The 26,693-nt window shown below is 48.1% G+C and overlaps 8 protein-coding genes across 8 annotated transcripts; 2 read left to right on the top strand and 6 right to left on the bottom strand.

Moving 5' to 3' along the window:
* Positions 1-197: 197 nt before the first annotated feature.
* Positions 198-2,021, top strand: N7479_008976 (uncharacterized protein; the record flags this gene model as incomplete). The annotated part of the gene is made up of 1 exon (XM_057256669.1): positions 198-2,021. One exon carries the CDS (start codon positions 198-200, stop codon positions 2,019-2,021), a length of 1,824 nt encoding a protein of 607 aa, XP_057104127.1.
* Positions 2,022-2,699: 678 nt separating this feature from the next.
* Positions 2,700-5,329, bottom strand: culA (cullin culA; the record flags this gene model as incomplete). Its single annotated transcript, XM_057256668.1, has 5 exons — positions 2,700-2,888; positions 2,949-4,980; positions 5,048-5,064; positions 5,144-5,213; positions 5,280-5,329. 5 exons carry the CDS (start codon positions 5,327-5,329, stop codon positions 2,700-2,702), a joined length of 2,358 nt encoding a protein of 785 aa, XP_057104126.1.
* An 896-nt stretch (positions 5,330-6,225) lies between these two features.
* Positions 6,226-7,071, bottom strand: N7479_008974 (uncharacterized protein; the record flags this gene model as incomplete). Its single annotated transcript, XM_057256667.1, has 2 exons — positions 6,226-6,864; positions 6,895-7,071. 2 exons carry the CDS (start codon positions 7,069-7,071, stop codon positions 6,226-6,228), a joined length of 816 nt encoding a protein of 271 aa, XP_057104125.1.
* Positions 7,072-7,512: 441 nt separating this feature from the next.
* On the bottom strand, positions 7,513-14,853 carry N7479_008973 (Male sterility NAD-binding; the record flags this gene model as incomplete). The annotated part of the gene is made up of 1 exon (XM_057256666.1): positions 7,513-14,853. One exon carries the CDS (start codon positions 14,851-14,853, stop codon positions 7,513-7,515), a length of 7,341 nt encoding a protein of 2,446 aa, XP_057104124.1.
* A 2,152-nt stretch (positions 14,854-17,005) lies between these two features.
* N7479_008972 (NmrA/HSCARG family protein) lies at positions 17,006-18,248 on the top strand (the record flags this gene model as incomplete). The annotated part of the gene is made up of 4 exons (XM_057256665.1): positions 17,006-17,048; positions 17,098-17,303; positions 17,378-17,522; positions 17,590-18,248. The coding sequence occupies 4 exons, from the start codon at positions 17,006-17,008 to the stop codon at positions 18,246-18,248; spliced, it is 1,053 nt and encodes a 350-aa protein (XP_057104123.1).
* Positions 18,249-18,643: 395 nt separating this feature from the next.
* On the bottom strand, positions 18,644-20,070 carry N7479_008971 (Winged helix-turn-helix transcription repressor DNA-binding; the record flags this gene model as incomplete). Its single annotated transcript, XM_057256664.1, has 4 exons — positions 18,644-19,454; positions 19,516-19,645; positions 19,708-19,825; positions 19,909-20,070. 4 exons carry the CDS (start codon positions 20,068-20,070, stop codon positions 18,644-18,646), a joined length of 1,221 nt encoding a protein of 406 aa, XP_057104122.1.
* Positions 20,071-22,044: 1,974 nt separating this feature from the next.
* On the bottom strand, positions 22,045-23,642 carry N7479_008970 (FAD-dependent oxidoreductase; the record flags this gene model as incomplete). Its single annotated transcript, XM_057256663.1, has 4 exons — positions 22,045-22,354; positions 22,423-22,766; positions 22,828-23,417; positions 23,474-23,642. The coding sequence occupies 4 exons, from the start codon at positions 23,640-23,642 to the stop codon at positions 22,045-22,047; spliced, it is 1,413 nt and encodes a 470-aa protein (XP_057104121.1).
* Positions 23,643-24,542: 900 nt separating this feature from the next.
* Positions 24,543-26,635, bottom strand: N7479_008969 (cytochrome P450; the record flags this gene model as incomplete). The annotated part of the gene is made up of 9 exons (XM_057256662.1): positions 24,543-24,711; positions 24,779-24,936; positions 25,022-25,132; positions 25,196-25,513; positions 25,573-25,664; positions 25,743-25,857; positions 25,918-26,179; positions 26,234-26,297; positions 26,368-26,635. The coding sequence occupies 9 exons, from the start codon at positions 26,633-26,635 to the stop codon at positions 24,543-24,545; spliced, it is 1,557 nt and encodes a 518-aa protein (XP_057104120.1).
* Between the last annotated feature and the right edge of the window lie 58 nt (positions 26,636-26,693).

Genomic DNA, 26,693 nt, shown 5'->3' with positions numbered 1-26,693 from the left:
TACAGAAATTCCGCGAAGGCTTGGTGATTTCTCTGCTGAATGATGGCCCAAAAGATCAGAACTTGGGTAAGGATACCATCTGCTTCGATATGTGTGATAATTTGCTAATTTATTAAGGTCTCTCGCTTCGGGAGATGATTCATGAATTCAAATTTCAGACTTTGGTTCTTTTCAAGGCACTACTGTTGCAGCCCAAGATGCTTTTCTTCGGGACGCGATGTGAACGCCTGTGCATGATTCAATTCTCGCTTATATCTTTAATACCCGGCCTCATCAATAATTTGCAGGACTGCGCGGATCCTGCATTTGACACCTATTCTCAGACCGTTGAGAAACCAACGTCTCTCAAAACGAGCGACAGAAGCTCTTTGTTGGCATACATGGGGCTTCCGCTGCAAATTTTTGGAAAGGGAAGCATGTTTGGCCCCTATACACCTCTCCAGCTGCTGGATCTGCTGGCGGATGATGGCACAAAATCATATGTGGTTGGCTCAACCAACTCGCTACTTCTGCAACAAAAGGACCGCTACAGTGATATTCTAATTAACCTTGACGAAGATAGTATCGTCATAAATTCTCCTTCCCTCCGCAATGCCCTGGTCCTTTCCGCGGCCGATAGGCGCTGGATTGACCTGCTGACACAAATTGTCAATGACACTTGGGATGAGGAACATCCTTCACAACCCAAGACCCTTGGATTTATGGGCTCTGAAGAATTCATTCGACTGCAGTTTGAAGAATACTTGCTGGCGTTATTATCTTCCATGAAATACCACGAGGAGCTTTACCCATCCGATGCCGGAGACTCGGGGAATCGCAGCGGAACCCAGCTGCAAACCTACAACATTGAAGGAGACCCTGCCATCGACTTCAATACAGAATTCCTGACCCAGTGGAAAACGACATACAATTACGCCCTGTTTTCGCGTCTCACTTCGGATGCGCTCCTATTTTCCATCACCGAGCCACGACACCCCAACGCCGGCGGCCTGACAATGGAAGATGTCCAACGCCGACTTGCACAACAGGTAGCAGACCTCCACCTCGATGAGCGTGTCCGCGAAGGCCGCGAGGCCCTGAACCGCCACTTCTCAACCGGACAAAAGAAAGTGAGCGCGGCATTTAACAGCTTCTGGTCTGACATCGAAACAATGCGCGAAGCACAACGCAAACGCACCGAAGAGAGAAATGCCTCCCAATCGCAATCCCAGCGCGCCTCCCTCGAAAAAGAATCCCCAACATCACCAACCGCCTCCTCCCAGGACCCCACCGATGCCTCCTGGTTCGCAGCCCGGCCAAGGGCATCCGTCGACCTCACACAGGCCCAGGCCTCCGTGACCGTGGCCAGCCAAAAGGCCAGCTCCTATCTCAGCTCGTGGGGCACCTGGGCTAGCGAAAAGCGCCGCGGATGGCAAGACAAGCGCGTCACATCCCCGACCCCGAATACCACCGCCACTCCCAATGCCGGCATGACTTCGCCATCTACCCCGGTCTTGTCCATTGCTACCGAAACAGTAACAGTCGAGTCGGACCGCGACCGTCGCCGTTCCATGCAGAATAATAGCGAGGGCAACGAGAGCTCCGAGGGCGGTCTTACTCGCAGCGGAAGCAGAAGAAAGAGATGGAGTAATATCCTGCTCAGACGCGACAGCGGAGAGTTCCAGCGTTACGATGATGTTTCTACGTCCGACTCTGCCGAAGCTCCATTCCCTAAGTCTCCTCTTTCGCAGGGATTCCCGGCTTATGCGGATGATGCGAAGCACAAGCATACCCAGGACCTCCAGGATGGAAAGACTGCTGGAAGGGATACCGTTGATGTAGATGGGTTTTCGTCTGTGGCTCTCACGCCGAATGAAGGCCTGGGGTTGAGTTTGAAGAATGAGGAGACTGGTTCCACGAACCAGAAGGAGCACTCACCCTCGAGTGGTGTAGATACTCAGTCTGAGGAGTTGGTGACAGTACCCCTTGGCAAAGAGGAGACGCATCCAGCCCAGAGCAAAGACTCGTCTGGTACGAACTAGGGCTGGATTTGGGAGCTGGGTGTTGATTTGCATTTTGATCATCTAGGGCGATCAAGTACTGAGCGGACTTTCTGTTCTTTCGTCTTGATTCTTGTCTCTAGCTTTGCATAGCATATCCATTCTAGCATGGTTCTCTTGTTTATTATACATAAATATACACTGGGTCTAGCCAGTACTATGCATACATATCCACTGGATGAAATTCATTGTGTCTTCTTATGGTGTTTCTATAGAGTTAAGTCTCTAGCAATCGTGATATTCGAATCCCTAAATGCTAAACAGAACTCAATTTATTATGTTGTAGTATTTTCAGAAAGAGAAAAAAGGAAAACAGGGAGCAATCAGCAAAGGAAATCCAGGTCATCATTTGTTGGTCGTCTTAGCGCTATGAAGATGGAAACATAAAATAATCGCCGAAACAATGAGGAGAAATGCTCCTATCAACCTGATTCCATCTGCCGGCTATCCATCGTGGGAGTCCTATCCTGGACCAGCATAGGCCCCATCCCTCTTGCCTTGCTTTTTTCCATCATCGATGGCACAAAACGACAAGAAAGGGACATGACAAGCCACTGGGGTCGGAAGGAGACAGAAGCAGAAGCAGAGAGCAACAGAAAAGAGGAGATAGGGACAAGTGTGTTGTGCAATATTGGGGAAAGGGGAGGGGTTTAGTTCGCTTTAAGCAATGTATGAGATTTCATCACCGTCCATGCGCTCAATGTAGTCCTTCTCCATGAGGGCTTCAATGTTCTTCTTGATGTCGGGGATTTTAGGTGGGAAGCGGGATTTGACCTGCTGGATAACCTCCTGGACCAGCTGGACGTGCTTCATCTTCTTGCGTGACTTCATGATCCGAACAATGGCGGACTACACTAAGGTTAGGACAAATGGATTGTGTGGGGGTTGATGGTTAGCTAGGAAACATACCTGAAGCAGAAGCTTTCTGTCCTCCTCTATCGTCTTATGTGTGTCATCGGCCTCGACCTTTTGCTCAGACTTGATCTGAATGTTGAGATTGATCTTGACCTTCTTATTCTTGAAGTTGTAGTTCAATGTGAATGAGGTGGAGGGCTCAGGCTTAGCGCCCTCGGGGATGGCGGTGAGGACCTTGGCCTTGAGCAGGATGCTAAGGTTGGGGTCGAGGATTTCGGAAGCCAAAGCAGTGGCCTTTTCGATCTCATCGTAGGAAAGCGTGTCGGCGTCGTTGAAAAGAAGAAGAATCCCCATTTGGTAGGTCGACACCTGGAAGGTGTAGGGCACTTTGGCGTTCTTGATATAGTTAGCCTTGATTTCGCCCTTGCATAGTTGCCATAGCCATGTCAACTTGCGGCCGCTGTGCTTGTCAAAGTAGAATTTCTGGAATCGTTCGGCGGTCTTTACTATCTCAGGTGGTGCAAGGAACGGTGTGGTCGGGGCATTGAGGGGCCAGAAGCCAGTTCCCAGGATCTGGAAGTGCGCATCGGCCAATCTCTTGCGATCATCATCATCTAGCACTTTGTCCTGCCAGACCTTGTAATTGTTATTAAGATCCTTAGAGATCTGCATGTCCTGGAACATGCGTTGCAGCTTGTTGGTATATTCGAAACCACAAGCCTCCTTCAGCTTGCTGATCATGCTTGTTTCAGCATCATCAGAAACGGAGCTCACATGAACTAGACGTTTGGCCAGGTTCTTGGAGTAGAACTTCTGGAAGACGTCTTTATCTTCGATGTACTTAAAGACCGTCATAATTTGCACCAACATTTCCTCAAGCTCTGACTCTTCAGCCGACTTGGATCCTTTCTTGAGCAATGAGTCCGTGTATTTAGCTAGCAGCTCGGGAGACTTGGAAGAGCTTGTCTTGCAGATGCGATTTCGGTTGACAAACTCCCGGCAGGCGTTATCAAGAGAACGCACAAACTCGGCCTCACCATTGAAGGCCTCATCCACCAAGCTCTGGTACCGAGTGTGGACTTGCAGTAGAGCATCAACGTATAGCTTAGGCTCAAGTGTTTCTCCCTCCGAAGCAACCTTCTCGACAGCAGCTAGGCCGGCCCGTCTCACGTGGTTCTCAAAGGTCGTCCGCAGAGGATCCAAACCTTCCTTAATGCGTGATAAGAGTAGATACATACGAGCAAGATCCTCCTGGCGTTCGTTATCCAGCAAGACTTGGAACTCGTCGCGAAGCAAAGTCGAGTGGGCGGTGACAAGAACAGACAGACAGGTATCGGTCAAGATCTTGGTGACATCGGGATGCAAATACAAACCGACTCGGCCTTTCTCCTCCTCCAGACGAGCTTCTGCCTTCTTCATATATTCCACCACACTGTTCTCGGCCACAAATTGCCGTGACTCATTTTCGTAATAGGTCTTCGTAGCACGGATGAATGGCTGCTGGAAGTACTGCCGATAGACGTCTAGTGTTGACTTGGAGCTATCATTCTCATCCAGACCCAGTGAGACGAACGAGTCCACAATGGATTTAATCTGCGATTGTTCAATGGTTTCTCCATTCCGTTGCTTCTCGATCAGATTGAGAACAGCGTCCATGACCTTCTCATGGACCTTCTCGAAAAAGTCCCCTTTCCATTTCACCAAGTGCAGGGTGTAAACGTCGTAAACGTTTTTCTTACCCTCGTCGATCTCACGCTTAACCCAGTGGCGATTAAGGTACCGGAAGAGATGGTTCACGTACTTGGCAGCGGTCGTGTAGCGGTACCATTCGCGAATGTAGAATCCAAGCAGGCCTTCCTCGGTGTGGCTCTGTGATTGTTTGTAAACCCCACTCAGATGACGGGAGAGGTATTCGCCGAGTAATTTGTAAAGCTCCTCGCCCAGCAAATGAGCTTTGTTCCATGTCAGCTCGCTCCGGGAAGCCGAGGGTGCGGCATGAAGGGATGAAAACCAACCCCCGCGTTGTCCTTGTAGGCCTTGACCGCTAGTGACGGCCTTTTGGGATGTGCAAAAGTTATGGACAGCCCTAATAGCAAATTGTGAGCGGGGTTCTCGTCAGTCAGATAAGAGGTAGGATTGAATCTTGAACACACGTGTATAGACCCATGTACTAGACAAAAACAACCAATCAGCTTCTGTTTTCAAATACGCTCACCGGCAGGTAGTGCGTTGTTCAGTCTTTTACTTACAGTCTTCATATCGATGCCGGAGTCAAGGTTGAGCATGACGCTCTCGATTCCTGTTTCAAGGAATGACCAACTAAACCACAGTTAGTTCGCGCTATTCCGCCATGTGAAAGTAAATCTGCGATCATTTTCGGCTCACGTTGAATCAAGGTCATCCTTGTGAGGTACCGGCGGCATCGAGAGGGACATCACGGCTGCAGGGGAGGGGGTAGGAGTCGGGTGGTATGCGGGAGAAAGCGAGTGGTCGAGGCGGAGGGTCCTAATCAACTAGTCAGTAATGCGCTCTTGATTCTCAATAGTAACACGTCAGTTACAAATCATGGATATTACCTCAAGACAGTGGTAGCGCCACAAGTCACGCCTCAAAGATCTTCAAGGTGACCAAGTGGTAAGCGCTTGGGAGGGGCAGGGGGGTTGTTGCAAGAGCGGGGTCCGAACAGTCAGAGAAAACGAGCAAGAAGATACCCTCCTCGGGAACTCCTAGAGCAGAGATTGGAAAAGATATTAGGCAGAGGGAGAGGAGAGAGTGATGAGGCTGAGAAGGACCAGAGCGTGGGGATGGCCATGATCCCGCAGGCGGTGAGATGACGGAGCTTTCCCGCCAAATCTACATCATCGGCTTGGATGGCGTTTTGATCTCAAAGTCTAGACACCAATTTATATCATCAGTACTAGAAGTACTAGAAATTATATCAATGACATTATTATCATTCCTTTGGCAAGTATTACTTTAGAATACAATGATGTGTTTCTTTGAGCTTTTTCCCCCTCTATAACACACCTCTTTGTATAACACAATCATCATATGTCCCTAATGACATCTGATCCATAGATGTCTCTTACTAGTACGGAGTACTGTTATAGAACTTGCGTTATCAAACTCATCTGAACATGTACTGATATTAATGATTGAATGTCAAATAACTAATTTGTTCTCTCTGAATTTTGGGAACAAATAGGAGATATTAGGCCACAATCTTCAAGTTCCCTGATTGAAGTCCATCTGGTACACAAATAGAAGAAGACATTAATACATACCTTGACCAGACTCCCTTTTTTTAATTTTCGTTTTTTTCTCTCCCCCTTTATAGCTCTTGGGCATCCCATACAGAAGTTGCCCATTCAGTGAGCTGTTCCTTTGAGTGTTGAATATCCTTTTCTTTAGAATGTTCCGGGGCGCGCTGGAAGATATGGTGGAAGGGTATGACAAGTGGAGATTCTGAGACGGTGATTTCATCACCATATTTTTCGACAATGGCGAATTGGGTGATATGCGGACGTTGAAGATGAGAATTCCATTCCCGGGTATTGAGTTTCAACTCGGGCTTGCGACGGTCGACTTTGATGGTGATGGCCATGTTGGCTTTTCCTTTGGTGGGATCAACCCAGAATCTTGCATCGTTGCAGAGTTTGGTCTCAGGTTCTGAAACTCCAACCTCGACGACTACCCCGGGTCTTTTGGCGACACCAAGAGGAGGCCGGCGGGAGCACCAGCCCCAATCTGGCCCTTTTACCTGTCCATCACCGACATCAACGTTTGCGCCTCCAAATAACAGAAGCGCATGATGCAGCCCCATCGGTCTCAAAGTCTCTGTGACTGTATCGTGTAATGCGCCAGCAGCTTGAAGATGTTCCAGACTGGAACTTCTGAGAATTAGAATCTGCAGTGCTGGATTGTAAAACAAGCGAAGACCTGGGATTGGATCGGGTCGCAAAAACCGTTGCTAGAAAGAGTGGGGACTGATGAAAATAACAAAATATTCAGAAATTTTAAGGGACTCAGCACGTGAGTGTGCGAGACGGTGATGTTCAATTTCCATGATTTGATCGAGTTGCTCTTTCCCTTCATAGATGTATCTGTTTGTGAAAGGAGGAAGGTCATCCAGAAAGCCTCCTACCTCACTTCCATAGGAGCATCCAGATTCAGTCATTTTTTAAGAGTCCAGGCGGAAGAAGTAGATGGTATAGATAGACAAAAAAGTGTCTACCGGGTTGCGTTACCTCATAATGAGCGTACAAGTCGGCCGCTCATACGACCTCTGCCTCGAGATGATACTAAGGATCTGGTGGTCATATGTAATGACATTCAGGTGTCCTTTGAGATGATATTTCACATGTCCTTTCAGATATCTTTTCAGATATCACTTCAAGTATCTTTTCAGATGTCACTTCAGGTGTCTTTTTTGCATATTCCTTTTCTTCTCTAGAAGGAAGACATGCTGGGCTCATCAGTCTGAACATGAATTGTTCAATATAAATTCTATATACGCAGTGTAGGTCCCCGTTATCTTAGCCCTGAGCTCAAATAAATATTATATTACCATTATATCACATTACTCCCGGTCATTCATGAGACGCTTTCAATCTTCCACCTAGTTGGGTCTCCGGCTGAATATGTTAGATGACGACAGCATCAGACCACTCTCGATCTCAATAGATCCTGTAGAGCAAATATGCTGTACGTTTTGGATGACTGAGCGGAACAGGAGACTTCGCAGCGTGGCGGAGGTTTCGATGGGATCGGCATAGGACCCCAAACGGCCATTGTTGGATTCTAAAAATTCAAACACAGGCCATAGCAGATGCTCACCCCCTATCGCCATCATGCTTCCTTTCATCCGATGTAACCAGTTGATTCCTTGGCAAGGTTGAAGAGGACTGCCAAAAGTCTGGTGGCACGCTGTCGACACCGCGCGCCAAAAGTCAGGGGCGGCAAGGCCATCCGTGATGGACGTGATCTGGACAGACTGGGGACCATCATTAAGACCAATTTTATCTCGATATCCATCCAGAGTTTGACTGGTGATCAGCCCTGCAACTAGGTCCACGGGAGAGATGAAGATCCATGAGTTGGAGTCCTCTTCATTGTTATAAAGCCCACAGGCCACAGCAGAGCCCACCACGCGCCAAAGATAATCGCTCACATTCGCTATCCCGTTGTCCGTGGATCCGATTATCCAACCTGGCCGAATGATGTTCATATGGATATGCTTACACACCGGGTCTCGTTGAAACTCTTTAATAGCGAGTTCCGACATGAATTTACTTTGACTATATCCATCGGAAGTGGAAAGTAGCTTGGCCACGTTTTGATCGTCATCCACAGTCGAGGAACCGGGCAGGAGGGCCGATACGTAAGTAAAAGCCACAGGATAGGTCAGCTGCGTTAGCGCACCCAAGAGGTTGATGGTGCTTCCTGTGTTGACGGACTGGAGTGTGTGGTATTCCTGACCCCAATGAACCCAGGCACCGTTATGAATCACAGTGTCGAATCCATCACCTGAGTGGTCAAGGCCGCAGAGGACCTTCCACAGACTTTCGGACAAACCCAAACAGGGCTGAGATAGACATCCTAACCATGTCCGGACCCGATTTCGATACGATTCTCTCCACCAGCCTGCACCATGAGCGGCTTGGACGACACGCCTGATTGCCGCCTTGTCCGATTCAGCACGAACGAGCACCGTGACCAACTGCACTCGAGGATCTTCCAGCAGTGCTTTTAAGATATGGGTCCCGAGAAAGCCGGTGCCACCTGTTAGCAGGACGCGGCCAACGGCAAGGCCCTTCCCGTTGGAACGTCCACTGAGACTGGAATTCGCCAATTTCCGCGAATGCACGCAGATGGCACGTATTCTCTCCCGTATTATGTGATACTCCGACCAAAGATCCATTGTCAGCGGCGGCTCTTGCTCCATGCCTTGCGTGGTAGGCGGCATCGAAATCATGAGAGCCACATCGCGAACAGTTAAGCCGGATCGGAACAGAGGTGCCATCGGCAAACAAACGTCAAAGCGGCTGGAGATAGCCACGGAGATAGCCATCATATCGATAGAGTCTAGACCAACACGAGAAAGGGTAACATTCTTCCCCACCACACGGTTTCTGTCTAGTTTCAACCGCGAATGAAGAACGTCGGCCATTACTTCAGACACTATCCACGCAGTGGTTTCTGTTGATGCCAACGGGACATCGCTTGCCTGAGCACCGGAACACCCGAAAGTTAGAAGTGCCTCGGGCGTTAGCGATGCGGCCGCGGCTCGAATCTGTCGTCGATCAGCCTTGCCAGAAACGGTGAGTGGCATTTGGCGGGCGAGAAGCCACAGCGAGGGAATCATGACTGCCGGCAACGCATTTGAGAGCTCCTGCTCGACTTTGCTGACCATCTGCACGAATCGAGAACTGGGGGGAACAAATAAAAATCCGCCATCAGTCTGAGCATGAGAGATGGACGTGTCGAACATTCCCTCGTCCGCCGTTTCGACCATTGCCACCAGCATATGATGGGTATCTCCATCAATTTCCTCTGTTCTCGGTTTGATAATGTCTGCCATAATCGTGGTGAACTGGGACCCGAGTGTTTCTGTGAGGTGGTGCTCAACATCCATTAGGTTCAGGCGCTGGCCACGTAATTTCACTTGGTGGTCTTTGCGACCAAGAAATAGGCAGGTGCCATCGGGATTGATCCGTACGAGGTCTCCTGTCTTGTATAATCGCTCCCCGGAGAATGAGTCCATGTTAGTGGACCATTGAGTTCGATCAAGGAACACAACACGAGACTTTTCCGGCTCATTCAGATAGCCACGGCCAACAATGCGTCCTTGGAGAATTAACTCTCCGATCGCCCCGATCGGCATCAATCGATTGTGGTCGTACTGGTCCACCACCCAGAGCGAACATCCCATTCCTGTCCCAATAATGCGAGGATCAACGGACACACCGCGTATGGTGTGAACTGTTGCCCCCGTGCAGCATTCAGAGGGCCCATAACCACACAATAATGTGACTGCGGGTGCCCATACTGCGACCTGCGATGGTAGCAGCGTCTCTCCCACGGCGACCACAGTCTTCAAGCTGGGGACATCGGCTGGCGTAATAAGCCGAAGCATGGATGGAGTAGCGCACATCCATTCGGCTCGGTATTGTCGAATGGCCGAGCCAATGCCCCTGGCTAGCTCTTCGGCGGACGGGATGCACACACAGCCGCCGCTAGACAAAGTTGTGAGAATCTCGACAGCAAAGGAGTCAAATGCATACGACGACAGTTGTAAGACACGGGAGCCTGCTCGGATATAGAGTTTCTCACGTTGGGCAATCATCGCGGAGCAGTAGGACCCGTGCTCAATCTCTACGCCCTTAGGATTCCCGGTTGACCCGGAAGTAAAGACGACGTAGAGCAGGTCGGAGTGATAGCCAGTATCTAGGTCATCCTGCGGAGAAGATGATTGATTGCTTGCTCCTCGCATCATCTGTTCAGAGAATAGCAGGGTTTGAGGCGCAAAGTTCTGACAGTACCCCATGCATACAGCCGAAGTTATGACCCACCGCGCCGTCACGGTTTTACATATACTTTGATTTCGCTCCAAGGCTGAATTTTGATCCAGCAGGACAAACGCAGCCCCGGTCTTCATAACAGCGAGCATGGCGATGACCACCCACTTGGAGCGTTCCAAGCAAATAGGGACAATGGCCCCTGTCCCGATGCCCATGTCTCGCAGGCCGATTGCACCTATATCAGAGAATCGCTGTACCTCATCGTAAGTGAAAGATCCATCCCATGAGCAAACTCCCTGCTCTTGTGGACGGATCTGGCATTGAAGTTTGACAAGGCCATGAATAGTGTAATCGACGCGCGCAGGAGGAGGTAGTTGCCACTCGCATAACTGCACCTGATCTGCTATGCCCAAACAATCCAGTTGGCCCACGCGAGTGGACTGCTCCCCATTTAATTGGGATAGGAGGTGACTAAGCTGACGAAGGATGCGCTGGCCCTGAGCCTGGGGAACAATTTCGTCGTCCAGCAGGAGCTCAAACTCCCAACTGTGATCTGTCTCACCGGGGGTACAGATCAGAATCATCGAGTACCCCGGAATGAAACCGTCTGCCCCCGTCCGCTCTTGGATAGAATCAAAGATCGCTGACTTCAATGAAGCCTTAGGTGGCTGAATGACGACCAGGGTCTGGAACATACAAGCTGCGGACGCCTCGGGACTGACGTGAGAAATGCAGTGCAATCCTGCATGCTCCCACTGAAGGGTAGACTGCATATTTGCCTGAGTCATTTGGAGTGCCTGGTCAATGCGCATTGATCGATCAATTGTGTGTGCAAACGGGATGGTGGCAAATGTTGGGCCCATGATGTTTTCCATCCCCGGCAAAGATGATAGCCTTCCGTTGCTAATCGTCCCATAAACCACGCCAGGGGACTGGGTGTACAAAGAGATAAGGATGGCCCATGCCAAATGGACTTTGATCGCTGGCGTCACCCCAGGGCCAGGAGGAACGTTTGACCGGCCATTTTCCTCCTTCCCTGGCGGGGGATTCTGCGGGGGTTGGTGAAGGTAGGCTAATCGAATGCGGAGTTGGGCAGCACGGTTGATCGCGAGGGCTTCCGGGAAGACGGCTGCGTCGAGGTTGCGACAGTATGTACGCCAAAACTCCTGTTCGCCGAGAAGATCCCGATCTTGTAGAAAGCGAACGAATCCCGAGAATCGACGCAGAGGCAGTGATTCGCCTCGGTAGGCGGTCTCTATATCCTGTAACATCATTTCCCACGTCCACCCATCATAGACTGCATGGTGGATATTGACCATAAGTTGTGCCATAGGCGAGCCAAGGTCCTTCTCCTTTTCCCTAGAATTCATTTCTGGTACTATGAGACCGACGACGACTAGAGGAGTCCCGGGGCCCATCTCCTTCGTCGCGCCACTTGCCAAATACTGCTCCTCAGATTTGTAGGATGGAATTGGAAGCTCATGGTGATCTATGACGACCTGGTATACCCCAATAGTTGTTTGGATAATGCGAGTTCGCAGTATGTCGCTGGATCGAATCAGCGTATTCCAAGCCCTCACCAACCGGGACTGGTCGACCTCAGGAGAGAGCGTTAATACAAATCGATCGATGTAAGCTCGGGAGCCAACGGAGGTGGTTGAAAATAGGCCTTCTTGGATGGGCGTACATGGGTAGATGTCGCAAATAGACTCTTCCCCAATGCCGCATTGCCCCCGGGCCGCCTCCAGGATCTTGATGAGATCACTATTGTTTTCCGGAAGCATGGAAAATGGAGCAATAACATTAGATTCCACGTCTGAAGGAATTGGTTCTCCCCTCTGGAGCTCCTGCGTCAGGTCTGCTAATTTCAGGTCGTGTCGCAAAAGATCCATGGCTTTTAGAGATATTCCTGCCTTTCGAGCGCGACTGACGAGTCTCACGGCGGCTAAAGAATCTCCACCCATGTGCACAAAGGCGCTATTCATATCGAGATCTGTCGCTTCTAACCCCAGAGTCTCCTGAACAAGAGATGCCAGTTGATATTCGGCGGCGGACATCGCCCTTCTTTTGGGGTTCCCATTCGCCTTCGACTTAACGAGTTTCGTCATCTCGGATTTCGCTCTCCCGGTAAACATATCGGCGAGCTGTTTCCGGTCGACCTTGCCAGTCGCTGTCTTTGGTAGAACTGGTAGCTCAATCAAAAATGTCGGAATCATATAACGAGGCAGACGGCGCCCCATCTCATCACGGATCGCATCTTCTCGGTCATGACGCCTCATTTCTACATGTGCACTGTCTTTACACACTGAGGTCACTTTCAATCCATCAATCTTTGTGGATCTTCCCGCCACGAAGGCGATGACAATTTCTTGATGGTGCGGGCCGGGTGAGGGCAAGACATCCACCGAAACATCCAAGTTTGTCTCCATCTGTCGCAGAGTGACCTCAATGCTTTCGATGTCTATTCGTTGGCCATTTATTTTCCGCACAGTGTCTTTTCGGCCCAAATATCGCATTGAGCCGTCCCAGTTGAATTGGACCAAGTCGCTGGTCCTGAAGAAAGCGCCGCGGTGTGGGATGGGGAAAGTGGACCTCCAACTAGGCGCTGAAACAAAGACTTGCTCAGTCTTCTCTTGCTCGTTTAAGTATCCGTGAGCAACAATGGGTCCTTCCACAAGAAGTTCCCCTATTCCTCCAATTGGGGTCAGAGTGTTCATGTCATTCGGGTTCACTATCCACCCAATGCACCCAACTGGCCGGCCTATTGTGCCATCGACCCAACGCCGTGGGTCCATTCGAGTTGACACACATATGCTCACTTCGGCCGGCCCAAAGCCATTATACAGCCGATCCCCCCATGTTTGGACCAGGTCATTACCAACCGCCTCTCCGCCAACAACAATGGTCTCCATAGTTGGAAATTGCGAGGGACTAAATGTTCTGAGCATTGTGGGCGTGATGAAGGCCCATGTCGTTTGGTGTTTTGTAATGAAAGAGGGAAGGTCATGTAGCCTTTCCTCCTCGGACGGGGTATACACTGTTCCTCCTCTCACCAGCGCATGGAATATTTCATAAATGGCCATATCAAATGCATACGATGAAAACTGCAGGGTTCTGGGTGATCTCTTGATTCCCGTAGCCCTGCCATGGTGATCCATCGTTGTGGCAATGGCTCGGTGACTTAACAGAACGCCCTTGGGCTGACCTGTGCTACCAGACGTGAAGAGAACGCATGCAATATCTTCTTTATCACCTCTCGGGAACTGCCAGCTGGCTGATGGCTGAGGCAGTAATCCCAGCGTTGCCTCTGAGATAACCATGCAATCGACGCCCTTTACGCGCGCCAATCGATCATATTCAGTCTCCGAGGTCAGCACCACCGTGGACTTTGTCTGTTCCACCACTTTCGCAATATAGAGATTTGGATGGCTCGCACATATTGATGTGCTCGCCGCTCCGGCTTTCAAGATGGCCAATATACTGACAATAGCCCAAAGTGACTTCTCAAACAGGATGGGGACGATTGCTCCCCTACCAATGCCGCGCTCAACCAAGGTCGCAGCCAGAATGGAAGATAGCTTATCCAATTGTGCATATGTCAAACACCCTTCAGTGGTCACAGCCGCGGGCTGGTTGGGTCTTTCACAAGTCCTGGCTTGAAATAACTCGTGCAGCCGATCTTGCGACACCATGATCTGATCCGAGTTCCACTGCATTAGGGCGTCCTTGTCCTGAACACTGATCATTTCAATATCCCGGAGGGACCGAGCGCGATCTTGCCGCATGAGATGTTGTAAAATGGTTTTGTATTGGGCTAAAAACCGTTGCGCCTGCTCCTCCATACATCTTGTAGTATCATAGTATACACGGGCATCTATGGTTGCATCTGTCTGCTGCTGGCATACTAATCGAAGAGCTTCCTGAGGGTGGAGTTTGAGGTTACCACATTTCTTCGGATATTGATAGGGGCAGTCAATGATGCACAGTGTCACATGGGAAGTGTGTCGTTCGTTTCCTGTCGTGTGGGCTTCTGATTTGACAGGATCACTTGAAAATCCGAGAAATTCTGCTGCTTGCTCTAGGGATGACTCAATTGAGGATTCTGGCTGCAACTCGAATGGAATCTGCCACATGCATTTCTCGTTTTCATAAACTGAGAGCAGCAGCGTTTCAGATCGATTGTATTCTTTTAATAGGATGGCCCATGCCAGGACCAAGAGTGGAACTGCTTGCTTCCAACGCTGCCTTCCATGGCCATCAAGCACAGATCGAATCTGCTGAATCTCGCCGCTGTCCTGTATCCCCTGACCGGTCAAGTCTTTTGGTTGTGGGAACGAGCAATCCCCCGAGACTTTGAATCCGCCTTGTGCTTGTTTCTCCACAGTTGGGCCCGTGAATGAGTAGTGAAGACCCTCAGGTACTTGGTGTAGTCCGACCATTTTCAAATGCGTGGGCCAATGAAGGGCAATAAAAGGTGTGAACGCAATAAGTGATATATGGGGCACAGGGATTTGTCTTATCGCTGGTCAATAACAGAAAGCTACTTTAAATTTACAGATTGCCCTTCTGGTATTGTCAGCCAGCCACCTTTTCGCCACACCTCTTTTGCAATATACAGATTCGTGCTCCCGCATGTGCTATGCCATTAGAATGCCCGCAGTCCCTTGCCGCTTTTGTGAGCGGCCCTTGCTGTCCAAAAATATCACATATATAAGCTCTTCCAATCATCATCATGCAAAGGCCAACTTCAACCACCACACAACGAGAAGCAACGCGGAACTGCGGCCATCCTATGACGACGACTCGTGCCTATGTAGGCGTGGGCTGCCGGGTTAGTCTGGACTACCCTGCCATGCTAGCCCTGCCGAGAAGGGAGGCTAATGCATATGTACGAACTTGCCTTTTTTACTAGTACTACCAATACTAATGATTATTACCAATCGATTGTTAGTATACAGCTCATAGATTTTTCTATATTCAATAAGGCGTATTCATTTGAAAGAATACCGTATTTATTACTCGTGACGTGCATGTAGTAGTGTTCCTTCTCGGCCGGGCTGGCATAGTAGTGTATGCCAACCTACGGAGTATGTAGCAACATGATAGTACTTATCCGACCCATCTGACCCCAACAACCTTGTAATGGCCGACAGGGTAAAATGTATTAAATATCAATCTCTTATTCCAATGGGGATGCTTCCCATGTGGCCTGAGTCGGAAGAAAGCTATAGTCATGTTGAGAACATGTATAGAAAGCATGAAAGGTAACAGTCCGTAAACACATAAATCGATAGTAGATCGGTGGATGTATGCTGGTCTATGAACGCCTTTGTTCAGTGCTCACTTGGTCTGATGATAATCTTTTTCATATTCCTTTTTTTAGAGTAATACCTGGTCCTTGCCAAGCAGCCCTACACCCGAAAGGGGGGACGGGGTAGTATACATCTCTTTTCGAGGATCTAGGTCCTAATTCTATACATCTCGGGATCCCCGTGGATGTAAATCCAGGGGTTGTAGATCTCGGGGCTATCCTATATCCACACTTATATAGGTACATAGTAGACGCATTCAAATCACCTTGTTAACTACTGCGCTATGGTGGATCGTCTAGCAGCACATAAATATATCATATGTTACTAAATTGTACTCCGTACAGTGTGTGCAAATAATTTGTATTTATCAAAAAATGCTGTCTAAATAGAGTTTAAATAGGGGTGCAAATGTGATTTCCATATTTGAGTTTATCACTGATAAGACAGCTCGTTTTTAGTATTGTGATCTGCATATAATATCTTAACATAGAACCTGGCTATACTCTCAGGTTGTATAATGTGCGTTTTTGGCAGGTGGAATTAGCCAATAGGACTAAATTCACTGATCCATATACCGGCAAGGGGCTCACGCGGCATAGCAAGCTTGCAATGTCATAATCAAAACTCACAACCGATGCTGTAAGGGGAGGATACATTCCAAATGAAGTGATCCATTGAAAGCTACGGAGTACAGCATGAACTGATAGACCGCTATTTTGGGTTTCTCTCCCACGATCAGTCGCATACTAAAGAAAAAACACACATGAATGCCACATCTGACCATCACTAGGTGCACTACGGAGTACTCTGTGGACGAGGATATGCTGGAATATACTCTTCAAGGGACTGTGTAACCAATGCAAGGTGCAGCCTTGGCATCAATTCCAGATCTCCTATACGTCAGAACTTTGCATTAGCGGGTTTTGAAAGGCTTGCGGCCTGACTTTCCATGTCACATTGTCGGCTAGTCCCGCGGTTAAGGGGCTTATCCTTGTTTAACTACCTGCTAGCTTTTGTTTGTTTTTTGCTCTTTATCGCACCCATTGCATGTAGGCTATACTCCATGTGTTAATATTTTCTATCGAGGCTGAAAACTGGCCTTAGCTACTCCCCCACACTTTATTTCGTCCTATATGACCGGTGGAAGTACAAAAGGAGCGACACTGCATTAGACGATCATAGCATAGCTCAATGAGCATGCCCACCGGAGTTGTTTGGCTTTTCTGAAGTTGTTATCTATTTGAGCTGTCTATTCAGTCTTTGGAAAAAGAAAAAAAAAATGACCAAGCAGAACAGGGTAATAGCGGTCATCGGGGGTACTGGTGAGTCGGCTACCCCCAGCCTTCCATATCAGATTCTTATACAAGACAGGCAATCAGGGAGGCTCCGTTGCTCGTTCGCTACTAGATAATAAAACTCTCGATGTTCGATGTATTACTCGAGATGCATCCTCGCCCCAGGCCAAGGCTCTCACATCCCTCGGGGCCCAAGTGGTCCAAGCTGACGCTACACAACGCCTGGAGCTGGAGAAAGCATTTTTGGGATGCTGTGGGCTGTTCGTAAACTACAGTGTCTATGTAAGCTTGGCTGTGTCCCGCACTTCGACTCGGCTGTTGCCATCGCGCTAATTCCACTTTTTTTTCGTCACTAGGGTGCGGATATCAATGAGGCGGAACGCATGGGAAAAGGAATCTTCCTCGCAGCAGCCGCAGCAGGAATCAAACAGGTTGTCTTCAGTTCCGAGCCTCACCCAGAACGGCTCACAAGCGGAAAAGTCCCACTCGATTACTTGGATGGTAGGGAATCCTGCATTCTTGTGTTTATGCTCCACCTTGCTGACCCTAATTCCTGTTTTCTTTCTAGTTAAAGCACGAGTGTATGAATGGGTCTATCAGACTCAGAATTTTGACTCCTTTACCCCCATTATGCCTGGCTGGTTTATGGAAAACATGCAGGATTCCCTTATGCAAACTCTGCTCGACGGATTCCCCTGTAAAAAGGACAACGATGGATACTTGACATGCCGCGCACCTCTCTGGGGTGGGAATGAAGATGTTCCCTGGATCAGTATAGGCGACGACTTTGGGGATTTAGTTCACGGTATTTTTCTAGATCCAATTCGATGGAATCATCGGCCTGTTCAGGCAGTTGCGGATCCAATGTCGTTTGGAGAAATGACTCGCATTTTCTCCCTTGGTATGTACCATATGGACCCCAAAACCCCGGCAATACTGGAGTATTATGAGCTTACCTCCCACTTAGTCACGGGTCAAAAGGCACGATATATTCCATGCGACCTTTCCGAGGTGAGGTTCGGGGTTAAATATGATAACCTGAAGAATCAGGACCCAAGCGCCTTGTTTAGATATGCCCAGATGCGAGACGGTGAGTATTTTGGAAATGGCCCTACCGAAGCTCGCACCGCTAGCCAACTCAAGAAAGCTGCTTTCAAGGCCAAGGGAGGAAAAGGAAGAGAGACCCTTATTACACTGCGGGAGTACCTTGAGCGAGAATTTACCTGAGAAGTGTTATTTAATGAGGAAGCTTTTGGCAGTCGTACTTTATAGATGATGGGCACAGTATGTTACCAATATAACCCCAATCTCGAACTTGCTATCCGAAATTCACGTAGAGGGATATCATATTCTCTTTTAATTTCGTAGTGATTTGCATTAGCGGAGAAGTACAGGACACTAGTTTTAGTTATGTACGACAGTTATGTACGACAGTTATGTACGACAGTTATGTACGACAGTTATGTATAACTTAAAGCTCAAGTTGATAGACCAACTTGATATCTCCTATAGAAGCCAAAGGAATTCTACCTGATATGGTTTACCTTTTTCATAGTACGTGAGAATGCAAAAGTCCAATAGTACGTCCTATTATTCTTCGTGAGGTAGAATGAGATGATAATTCAAGTTTTGACCACAACTTCCAGCAGTGACGAACGACGGCTACCATTAGCTTCTGGTGATGTCCAAAGATTTAACAGCTCCAAGCTCGCCGAATCCAACAGAGCTTGCCATCCTGACTCAGATCGCTCTGGGGCGGAGAAGAGAGTCATCATAGCCCAGTCATCCCGAGTTTGTTCAGGTGTCATGTCCGTGGGGTTGTCTGAAAGGACCCAGTCGTAAATGAGCAGAACTGAATCCTGATCCATAGCTTGCCGAATATTTTGGAGGATCTGACGAGATTGGACCTCAGGCCAATTATGTAGTACTCTACCCAAAAAATAAACATGAGCATGCTCGACGGGCTGTTTATTGAAAAAGTTGTACTCCATGCGTTCCAAAGAACCCTGCTCTCCGGATTCCAGCTGAGCGTCGTGGGTTTTAACATACTCCGGACCATCTTGCACAATGAATCGACATGGGAGATGGGAGAATCGGCTCATCACTGCTTTAGCCTCGTGCCCATGACCTCCTCCCACGTCGACGAAAGTTAGAGACTTTTTGTCCTTCTGAGATCTTTCATAGAGTTCCTGGAATTTAGGCACCACTGGGAACCACTCAACCCACTGCGCGGGAGATACTCCACCCGCAGTAGCCTCCATGAAACGGTTAAATGCATTTTGTAACCTGGGCTGTGATGGGAGCCATTCAAAGAAGGGTAATGAAGTCTCAAATGTATGCTGAAAAGCACCACGACTGGCATTGGTTGGGTTATGATATCCGTTGCTTTCGAAGAATGCAAGCGTGTTTGCAGACATTTTGAGAGCTAGGTCACTAAAGCAATGGTTAGGTGTTGATATAAGATCAGCATAGATCCGAAATTTGTTAGACTTACACTGTCAAGATAATGCAATCGTGGACCATCCCGCCATCTATGAGGGATTTGCTGGATTTGTTTAATTTATACTTCCCCTCTTGGGTAATGTCAAGAAGGCTCAGACTAGCCAAAGCCCTCAGAATACGTGCTTAGATCCCACGTTAGTACTCGCATTATAGAAGAGAGGGAAGCAAATTGCTCAGAACTTACAAGCTAATGCGGGATCACACCCACTGCGATCAGCCACATCGCATGGCCCAAAGATGGGTTGAGATTGATCAAAAACACCCAATTGTATGCCCATCCTGGCAATTATCAAATCCTGAATCTATTTTATTGTTAATACAAAGTGCCAATCGACCCTGTCTTTTATTCTAACCTGAACAGTCAGGGTACAAAAAGAGGTCATACCTGGAATGCCTGGTTCAAGAGTCTGTCCGCGGGGTCCTCTAAGGCGTTTCCAAGCGAGGCACAGGCTTGACGAAGCTGTGCGACATCTTCTTTCTTGGTGCTAGGATCATTGATAATGTCCTTGGCCTCGTTGATGGCAGCGACTAGGTGTGGAAGCAGCATAGCTGGTTGTAACCGGCAAGCAGGGCTCGAGAATGAGTTGAGTTCGACTCTTTGTGAGTCCTAGGTTTGCGATGTTGGAAAATATAGCAACGGGCTCATAGTCGTGAGCACCCGTATCTACCCAGCCGTTCTACACCGCTTGTGATAGTTTGCACTCGAAAAAAGGGCGCATTTATATGCACAAATGAATTAGATGACATGCACAACTCCTGGGACCTTGGGGATGCGACCACTGTGCACCGTATAACTATACACTGAGTAGTGGGTGAGACATTAGTGTCAATCAGGGTTCATATCCCTTTCCATACTCCATGCTTCAGCCGGCATTACTTAGCAAGTATCTATGGAAGACGTTGTCTGTGTTGTGATAAGTAAGGGGGAAGCTCCTCCCGATATAATGCGAAGTGGAGGAGCCACAAGTTTATACTCCGCACTCCGTACACACTATGCATATGCAGGTAGAAAAGTCTATGCGACACATCTTCAGAGAAAATGTCGTGGATATCTAACTTTCAGTGAATACTATTCGTTTCCATAATGCTGTCAACTAACCAGCATGGAGGACATCCATGGATAGTTAGGTATGTCGTGTTTGCATTGGTAAGCCGGATCATATGCCCGCCCCAGGTGTATATCTACCTGTAGGAATGTGTTCATACCTTCCTTCGTACATATTAGTGCAAATCTATCACATTCCATTGTTGACCTTCTCCTATATCCATTCGTGGTGACGCAAGAGTTCTAAGCAGCGGTGAGTAGTATCATAAAACTGATCGACGTTATCCACAGGAGTTTAGCAAGTGATTATCGGATACTTTTTGGAGTTTTGGATATTTTACTGAATAATATGTTTTCTCGATCGCAGAGAGCTTGCAGATATGCGGATCACAAGTTGTGATCCGCGTGATCCGCAAAGCCCAACCAACAGTGAGCTATGGGCTCAACCTCCGAAGCCCAGCTCAACCCACAGCCCATTCATGAGGCCCACAAACCCCCATTATACCTCATTCAGGGGGCTCAACTAGCTTCTTGTAATCGCTGTATTCTGACCTTCCACGTATTATAGAGTTGTAATACCTACATAAGTATATATTTTAATTTTAAACAAAATCCGACTAGTGCAGGTCGAGATATCGCGGAAATAATATTGATGTTGTAATGTTGGATATATATATTTAGGAACCACACGGGAGTACTCCGTATCACTTTCTGGGTGACCCTCTGTAATTTAAAACTTATCTTAATACCGCATTTTCTCGCGCATTTAAATGTGATGTATAAAATTAACTAATACTCAATTACGTATCAATTGAATTGATAAAATATTACCCTAATATAAGGACTAGAAACGGAGTCTAACCACAGGGTAATTTAAAAGGTCACATTTTTCGGAATGTTTATATTGTTTAGTGGGCCCCCATTCAAAGCCCAGTGAGCTTTCACCCCGGGCCCATAGCCCACCGGTGGGCCTAAGGACCGGGCCCAAAACCCAGCCCATTAGTGGGTTGGGGCTGGTTGGGCTTTGGACTTTGTGGGCTTTGCGGATGTCTAATGTCAAGGATGCGGAATGGAGTTTTGTCTCAAATTGCTCAATTCAACATAATCTCATCCAGGGCCTTCTATTCAATATCCAAATTCTCCGCCATTTTATATGGCGCACAACTTACTGAAAGAAATTTTCAAAGGCTAATGAGGACGTCGATTCAGGTTCTATAATTAGCTGATTTGTAGTTAACTTTAGAGACAGACTGTGTGATTGCTACAAATTCCTTGGATTTTGGGCCCCAACCCTGCGTAATTGAGAGATTATAGGAACGAGTGTTTGAGGGTGGTATCTCATTTATTGGACTGATTAAGAGATTCCGCGAAAAGATAAAAAGAAAGAGAGGTAGGGGCAACAGCCCAAATCCAGGCCACATGCCTAAGGCATCATCTCATATTATCCTTAACAGTTTCAACATGGCCAAGGTATCTCTACTCTGCAGGAATAGAGGCGGTTGTTACGGATGCTACCTTCACTGTAGACTTGCCTTCCTCCTCCACGATCCCGTGTCGCCCATCATTTGGAATATTGGCCGGCACATACGCGGTACCAGCGACAACAGCCTCGGCTGCCTTCTCAAACTCCTCATATGTAGACTTCTGGCAGTCATGATCAAAGATCCACATCGCGCGAGCTATCAACGTGGGTAGTTTGTCCTGCTGTTTGGCATCCCAATTTGCCATGTGAAGAGACTCCAACATTTTCGCACTTCCATCGCCAATCAAGGAGATGCGTTGATATCTAGGTACTGCTGTTAGTGAAATATTCTGCAAGCGCCACGGAAGAAATGGAGGCCAATATTCGCTCACCTTAGCTTTTCCATGGCCGAAAGAGCAAGTGGAACCTGCTTCTTTCCAGCGAGTTCTAAACAAATTGCGATCACAGCACCGTCCTCAATACTTTGACTTGCGCCTTGGCCCGAGGTGGGAATAAAGGCATGTGCAGCGTCTCCGATAAGAATCATTCGACCTTTTTCTGACACCCATCGAGACAGGGGATCGACCGCCATGACTAGGTGATCATAGCACGTTTTGTTCGGCGTGCATTGAATCACTGCCCCGACTTTGTCCTTTGCGGGCCAATCTTTAATCAACGCCAGTGCCTTTGTCACGTCAGATGGTTGGAGCCACGATTTGGATACACCGTCGGAGCTCTGGAGAGGAGAATTGAGTGGTTAGCATGATTCCAACGGTATATGGGGCGAAAGTACGTACACGATGTAAGCACCCCCAGTACACGTCTTTACCATGTCTTCCAGTGCCCATGATAACCGCAATATCTTTGCCAATAAAGTGATTCAACTGATCAGCCTCCTCTGTGCCTTCTAGAATCCACTGGGCATCCGGGTGACTATCCAAAACCTCGGCCGGGTAGCCCGCGCGATATGTGGCAGCACCACTCCTGCTGAGGGGCTTGTCCTCTCCGGTGATGAACGGTCGTGCTTTGCTATGAATACCGTCGCTAGCAATTACACAGTCTGCGGACAACCGCTCACCATCTGCGATGACGCCCGCCTGGTCGTCGTCTTCCCAGTATTCAGACACCGATATTCCAAATCGAAGATCGATACCTAGACTTTTTCCATACTCGTACAGGGTGCATACTGTGGTTGAGCGGTTGAGTACCAGCCCTTCGCCCTCTTTATACCCGTTCATGTCTTTACGAAGCTTGATGTTGGCCGCTTCATCCCAGACAGTGATACTAGCAACGTCACAACGGACGGAGTCCAGGTACCTAACAACGGAACCATTGTCCCATTTCTGAACGACGATAGCCCCATTACTAGAGATGCTGAAAATATCGCCTGTGTTGCTGTCAGATTCATGTCCCTGCATTGTACTGGAAGCAAAGATATTATACCTAAGTGCGTTGGTTTGGGAGTTTTCTCCAATCCAATCACACTGTGACCTTTGCGATGGCATTCAATGGCAGCAGTGAGACCAGCAAGACCCAATCCCACAATAATGACTTTAATACCGGATGAATTGGGCGGCGCGATGCTATTTGGGCCGGAATGAGTGACAGTCATCGTAATGGTTCACACTTTCACTCTAGTGCACTGTGATGATTTGCAGAGGTGAATGCGTTGGGGATTTCTTGACTTTAGGCTTGTTATTTGGTCGATTGGACCAGCTAAATCTAATTCACCGGTTGTGGCCAGGTGCATGCCAGAGAGTTCAGCCCCGGGAATTGAGGTCATGGTTGGTAGTTCTGTTGTCCAGCCATGCCAAAACTCCGCTCGTCTGCAGCATCTGTACAACCTATCGTAACTACTGACCCCCGTAGTATTCTGCATTCCTCACCGCCACTCTTCTTTCCAGAATGGAATGGCCATGGAGTACGTGGTATGTGGCTTTTGACTTTGCGTCCTCTCGCTCAACGTACATGGTCAGACTATAACACGATAATAGTGCGTACTGACCATTACGGTGCAAGGATGCTTCTTGGGTATATAGATACGTACCTCGTACATGATGTAGCGAAATTTTAATAAACCGGATTGGTTGGTGCTGAACGCTGGTTGACATAGTTGACGTATCAGGGGGGAATCGGATAGGATAAGCTGCATATCATGGAGATGAAAGATACTGCTGTTACATTATACACAAGTTACATTTTATTTTTATTTAAGGAAATCCTAGGATTACCTTTACGATGTAGGTACCGTAATGCACCTCAGGAGCCGTACAATTAACTAATGCTGTAGCATAACTTTTCAAACCTAGGAACAAGCATCGGGACAAGTCCATCTTCATCCAATAACTAGGTCTCATTTACAGCACAAATAGTTGATTCTTTCGATTGTCTTGAGATTTGTCCTGTGATGGGATGTATCTCATGATGAACTGCCAGTATTCCTACCTTTATGCCTCTCAGAGGATGTGCACTTTTTGTTCAAAATTCCCACCATATGTGGATGCACACTATACTAATCATTCCAAAGATCCTTCGAAACCTTGATCTTCAAATCCGACGTAGCACGGGCAACAATGCGGTCGGCCCATTGTATCCCATTTCGTGACTCATCGTCCGCCAGTTCAAGCTCGAAATGGCTAAATATATAGGCCAGAACCGCGTATAACTCCATGTAAGCGACGCTTTGTATCCAACCATCAGTAGTGCTCTCCCGAGAGTTAAAGGTACCCAGAAAACCTGTCAACGTACCTCATTCCAATACAGCGACGCGAGCCTTTCCCAAAAGGAACACTGTATCTTTCGAGTTCCTCTCCACCACGTATCCAACGATCAGGATCGAACTTGTCTGGCTCGGGAAAGATGGTTGGATCCATATGGACAACAGGGTGGGAGGTGGAAACGCTGGTCTGTACGATTAATTGTCAGTAAAAAGTTTCCGAGCCTGAATCAACTGGGACCACAGTAGTCATACTGGGCTTATTGTAGACTTACACCTCCGGGTAGAAAGAATGATCCAACCTGGACACCCTCTTTCGGGACTACGCGAGGCAGATATCCAGGCACCGGGTCTGCTACCCTCATTGTTTCTCGGATGACGGCTCCCTAGACGAAACATAAGTGACGTTGTCTAACAATAGCGGAACAGACTGCTGGATAGTTTCATACAAGATAAGGCAGATTTTGAATCAGCTTTGGATCAAAGTCATCACGGATCGCCTCCTTGGCTTCATCCAGCTCTGATTGGACCTTGGCCAATACGGATGGTGAGTTTATGATGTTGAAAGTCGCCCAAGATAGAGTATAAGCAGTTGTGTGAATGCCTGCAGTCATGAAGTTAAAGGCGCCATCGAACACCTCCGCCACGTTTGGTAGAGAGTCTTTGCGACTGTCAATTTCCAGGTAAAGATCAAAATATGACTTCCTGGCCGGGACATTGCCGGATAGCTTTCTGTGTTGTGCCTCTGCCAAGTGGTCGGTACAGAACTTCCTCGCTGATATGAGCAATATCCAACGGAGATATAATTTTCTATATTTGAACATACCTGTCTAAACTTGATAATCTCCGGACTTAGCCTGTTACCTATAGACGATGGGAGGGCTTTCATGACGGTCTTCAAGCCGGGAAACTCCATCACTGCCTGAAGTTAGACGGAAGATTCATGGTTGGAGCGAGGGATATAGGTAAGGTTGATGGAGCCACAAATTGACATACTCAGCCAGGTAATAGACCCCAGGTTGTCGACCTCATTGAGAAGAGGGTGGCCCTCGTCGCCAGAGTCGATGAAATTGTAGGTATCCGCGAACATTAGCTCGCATACGACATCTCCCTTCAGTATCAAGTTAGCATCGATGGAAATTGGTATTGACTTCAGGTACCAGGCCCTTACGATAAGCTCGCTGTAAATCTTTTGTATATCCACTGGTTTGTCTTTGGCGGCTGCCTTTTGAAGATGACTAGCTGCTTTATTCAATGTCTCTAGAAGTCGAGGCTTCAAATCCATCGTGGTTTGTGTGGAGAATAGTGAGCTCAGATAGCTACGATGCTTTCTGTGCACCGCTGGATCGGTCAGAGAAGCCAATGCTCCATCAGCTCCCAGCGATGAATAGAATTCGGGTTCCTTGTAATATGGAGCTCCTGTACGAAACACGCTATTGTGCAATCATTAATATCTCTCTCTTCATGCTGGTGGGAATGGCTCGTACGTCTCATAAAATTTCACATCATTCACATGCACTTGGTTGGGCGCAACGCGAATTACGGGTGAGTCTATGTGATCTGTGTCAGAGGTTATGTCGCGAATTGGGACAATCACAGCGAAGCGAAGTGGTTCTTTTACCATATTCTTTATGCATCTCGGCAAATCTTTTACTGTATGTGCCATCTTGAATGTAATTGTAATAAAACCCATAGAGCGAGGTGATAGAGGCGAGTCTCGGGCCAGGCACGGAGGCAAGTGGATGAAGGTAAAGACGGTCGAATACCTTCCACAGAAGTGAAACAACGTAAATGATAAGCAGACCAGATAGAAACTCGTGCCAGTGAGCAAGTAACAAGAGGTTCCGCTTCGTCCCCTCTACCGGCGTAACAGTAGATCCGTCAACCATCATGAATTGCACAGCCACTTAAGCCTAAGCCACCTTGAGGGTGATCAAAAAGCAACTG

This window comes from Penicillium vulpinum, assembly GCF_028829585.1.
Source record: "Penicillium vulpinum strain IBT 29486 chromosome Unknown utg000004l_segment0_segment0, whole genome shotgun sequence".
NCBI classification, from domain to species: domain Eukaryota; kingdom Fungi; phylum Ascomycota; class Eurotiomycetes; order Eurotiales; family Aspergillaceae; genus Penicillium; species Penicillium vulpinum.
Note: the sequence above shows the minus strand (reverse complement) of the source record. Positions and strands in the feature narration are given on the sequence as shown.